The 4,295-nt window shown below is 30.3% G+C and overlaps 1 protein-coding gene across 1 annotated transcript; it reads left to right on the top strand.

Moving 5' to 3' along the window:
• The first annotated feature begins 1,611 nt into the window (after nucleotides 1-1,611).
• On the top strand, nucleotides 1,612-3,982 carry LOC145058978 (nuclear transcription factor Y subunit B-3-like). The gene is made up of 3 exons (XM_079006849.1): nucleotides 1,612-2,792; nucleotides 2,965-3,081; nucleotides 3,587-3,982. The coding sequence occupies exon 1, from the start codon at nucleotides 1,644-1,646 to the stop codon at nucleotides 2,061-2,063; it is 420 nt and encodes a 139-aa protein (XP_078862975.1). The 5' UTR covers nucleotides 1,612-1,643; the 3' UTR covers nucleotides 2,064-2,792; nucleotides 2,965-3,081; nucleotides 3,587-3,982.
• Nucleotides 3,983-4,295: the final 313 nt, after the last annotated feature.

A 4,295-nucleotide genomic window follows, 5' to 3' on the forward strand; every position in this document is an offset into this window, starting at 1 on the left:
AGCCATTCCCATATATATATATATATATATATATATATATATATATATATATATATATATATATATATATATATATATATATATATATATATATATATATATATATATATATAGAGAGAGAGAGAGAAAAAAAAAGAGAGAGAGGGCTTCAATAATAAACTATTATCAAGCACAATCAATCTTTTTTATTAAACTTTTAAACCTTATTTTTTATTAATAAGAAAACTAAAAAATACAGAAGTTAATAACATTATCTTTTTTTCACTGATATCAAATTCGATAAAAAAAATTTACTTATTTTCGTCAAATTCACAGTGTAAATCTGTACAAATTCACAATGTAAATCAGAATTCACACGGCGAATTCGAAAAATATATTAGCGTTCATAATGTGAAGTTATGAATTTAAATATTTTTAGTTTTTTTTTTCAATAAAGAATAAACTCTCGAACTTGAAAAAAAAAATAGTTGGTTCCTTGGATAATCATTTATAATGGTTCTCTCTCTCTCTCTCTCTCTCTCTTTCTCTATATATATATATATATATATATATATATATATATATATATATATATATATCATGGTTGTAGTTATCGTTATTTGGTACCTGTTTAGCAGACTAGTGAGTACTCAGGAGTACTCGATACTACTCAGATTCGATTGTTCATATATAAATATATTTAGGGAAAAATATATATGTCAAAATCATAAGTTAAAACCATAAATTGATTGAAATATATAACAAAATTAGATACATGTGAATACATAAAAACTGAAAAACACACAAGGGTCTCATTTCGTGAATAACTACTGAAGATTTAATATATATATATATATATATATATATATATATATATATATATATATATATAGTAATAATCACATGTATGTGTGTTAAATGATAAAAATTAAGTATATTAAACATATTAATTACAGAGTTAGCTGAAATTTACAACACTGCTCGTTTTAGTAACCGGCTGATCGAAAAGTACTCGGATTTTGTAACTTACTTCGGTAAAGGGCCAAGTGAGAGAGTACTCAGACGAGTAATCGGACAACTAGGTGAGTTTACAATACTAATATATAACATACTAAAATATTCTATTTTGAATAATTTGCAAATATTTCAAAAAAAATGGTAATTCTTTTTTTTTGGAAAATATTAATGACGGAAATAATATGTAAATTTTTTTTTTTGAAATTTTTAATTATTTTGAAATTTAAAAATATATGTTTTTCTTCAAAATAAATTGCTAGGGTTACATCCAAAAATGTCTCATAAAATATAATGGTATCAAGTAAACTTTTATATATATATATATATATATATATATATATATATATATATATATATATATATATATATATATATATATATATATATATATATATATATATATATATATATATATATATATATATATATATAATTCATTGTCATAGATAATTAGTTACTTCCTGTGACTTGGACTTTTTGGAGAGTACATTACAACCATCAGATTTATAAAAGTTTGATCCAACAGTTGTGAAGTTGTGCTGACATGCAAGCCAACTTGCCCTAATATATACACACTTGCATCGGACTCGGTGGTTGACCATACATTGCATTTCTATGTCAATACGTCTTTGACAGCATCAAATTTGATGGATGATTCCACGAATAAGTTCTCTGCCGGCGACGACGATACTGCAAATCAGCAAGAAAGGCTACTTCCGATTGCCAACGTCGGCCGGATCATGAAGCAGATGCTCCCAAAAAATGCAAAGATCTCCAAAGAGGCCAAGGAGACCATTCAAGAGTGTGCTTCTGAGTTCATTAGCTTCGTCACTGGCGAGGCCTCTGAGAAATGCAAAAAGGAGCGGCGGAAGACGGTAAATGGCGATGATGTGTGCTGGGCTATTGGCACACTAGGTTTTGATGAATATGCTCCACCATTGAAGAGGTATTTAGATAGATATAGAGAGGTTGAAGGCGATCGGTCGGCTACTCCACAGAGGAACGAAGAGGATGGTGGACCATCTTCTTCTGCAGCTGAGTTTAATCCGAATCTGAAGCCATTTTAGTCATCAACCTTTTCTTTTTCTTTTTTTTCTTTTTTTTTTTTTTTTTTTTAAATTCTACTTGTTGATTTGGATTGAGTTTTGATTTGATCAGATAGATTAATTAACAGTTAGTATTTTTTTGGGTAAGTATTTTATAAAAAAGATTCATCTATAATGCTATGGATTGTAAATGCGCATTTGGACCGGAGAACTGGCTGGAACTAGTACCAGTTAGAAGTGATCGGGTCGGGACCAGGACGATATTCTTGTGCATTTTTGAAACCGGAAACCAGACCGGACCAGCATAAATATAACACGTCTGTTAAACTTCCAATAGTTTTTGGAGGCCTCAAAAAAACGATCAAGTCATAGTAAGTAAACGTACGGCTACACAAACAAAGCATATCATATATATCAAAAAAAACCTTCCTTGAACCTTAGCGACAACTTGAAAATGCCCGGCTAAACCCAAATCAAAGAAAAAATCGAGCAGGTTATTAATGTTGGACTGATTGTTCGATCATTAATTTATCATCATCTCAAGTCGACATCTCCAAATCTTCATTCCTTCCTCGTCCGCTCTTCATCTTAAATCAACATCTATTATCCACCAATCCACCATCATTGATCATCTTCTCAAATCTCAACCATCAATAAGCAATGTCAAAAGGTGGAAAAAGTAGTCTACAACCATCAACTACTCAACAATCACCTTCAATAATTCAAAATATGGATGCTCATGAAGATCAAGTAAGATTATATATTTGTATTTCATGTTTTAAATTCCATTTAACAATGTACTTTGTAGTTTGTAGACATGCATGCAAGATATTTGTTACATTAGTTTGTAGTATGAATGTAAAATTGTCAAAACTAAGAATTTGTTTAGTTATATAATTAATGTATGATATTGATAATGTAGGATTTGAATGGGTTACCAAATGTACCATCATTAAGATACCGAAACTCGGATGTTCATGATGCTAATAATCAAGATGGTACTCCGACTAAATGGATTGGAAAGGACTTTGATGATCAAGTAAGTTTTTTTTTACTATTTCAGCAATAAATCCGCAATTTGACTTTTTCTTAAAATGTTTATATCTCACGAATTTGAAGTGAGATTGACATTATTACTTTTCCTACATGTTATTTAGGTTTTGTAGATAATTTTAAACTATAAAATCTCTTGATTTGGTTAAAAATTAAATGAGTTACAAGCCCCGCATGAAAGCATATGAAATCAGACTTTTTTTCTGTTTCAGCACTAAAACGTAATCTAACTTTTTCTTATCTCACTCATTTGAAGTGGGATTGAGATGATTCTTTTTTCTACATGTTATTTAGGTTTTGTAGATAATTTTAGATTATAAAAACACTTGATTCGGTTAAAAATTGAATGAGTTACAACCCCCGCAAGGAAGCATATCAAATCAGACTTTTTTCTGTTTCAACACTAAAATGTAATCTGACTTTTTTGTTAAAATGTGTATATCTCACTCATAAGTTGTATTGACCTGATTTTTTTCCTACATGTTGCTTAGGTTTTGTAGCAGCCCACTTGGACATCCTCATGTCAAAAGATAAATTATATGGTTGTCATGGCCCACTTCATTGCCGAAGATTTTGTCATGCACAAAAAGGTAGTCAACTTTAGAGAGGTTGATACTCACAAAGCCGAACACATGGCTCGGGAGTTACTAATTTGCATAAACGAGTGGGCATGAAGAATGCCAGTACGATGACCGTTAATAATTCCAAGACGAATGACGCGGCAATCAACATCATTATTAAAGAACTTCTGGGTATTTACGAGAATGGAAAACATTTTCATATTAGATGTATGGCTCATATCATAAACCTAGTTGTGAAAATTGGGTTTAAACACGAAGTTTACCATGTAAAAAGCGTGCAAGAAGCGGTGAAATTAGGGGTGAAAAATCGTGCTATCGTTTCATGTTTCTGTCTTACACGACACGACACGACAATGTTTTATGTAACACGAACACGACACGACACGATGTCGTGTTTTTTTTAACTAACATGAAAACGAACGAATTAAAAAACGACAAACACGACACGACACGAAAAATATATCATATACTAAAAACTAGTTTATTTAATGAATACTTTATCAAATATAACACGAAAAACATGATAAAGAACTGCTAAATCGTGTCAATTTCGTGTCGAATTTTGAACACGAAAACAACACGACACGACATCGTGTTTTTTACAGTTAACACGAACACG

This window comes from Lactuca serriola, chromosome 6 (genome assembly GCF_051521515.1).
Source record: "Lactuca serriola cultivar US96UC23 chromosome 6, Lser_US96UC23_V15, whole genome shotgun sequence".
NCBI lineage: Eukaryota > Viridiplantae > Streptophyta > Magnoliopsida > Asterales > Asteraceae > Lactuca > Lactuca serriola.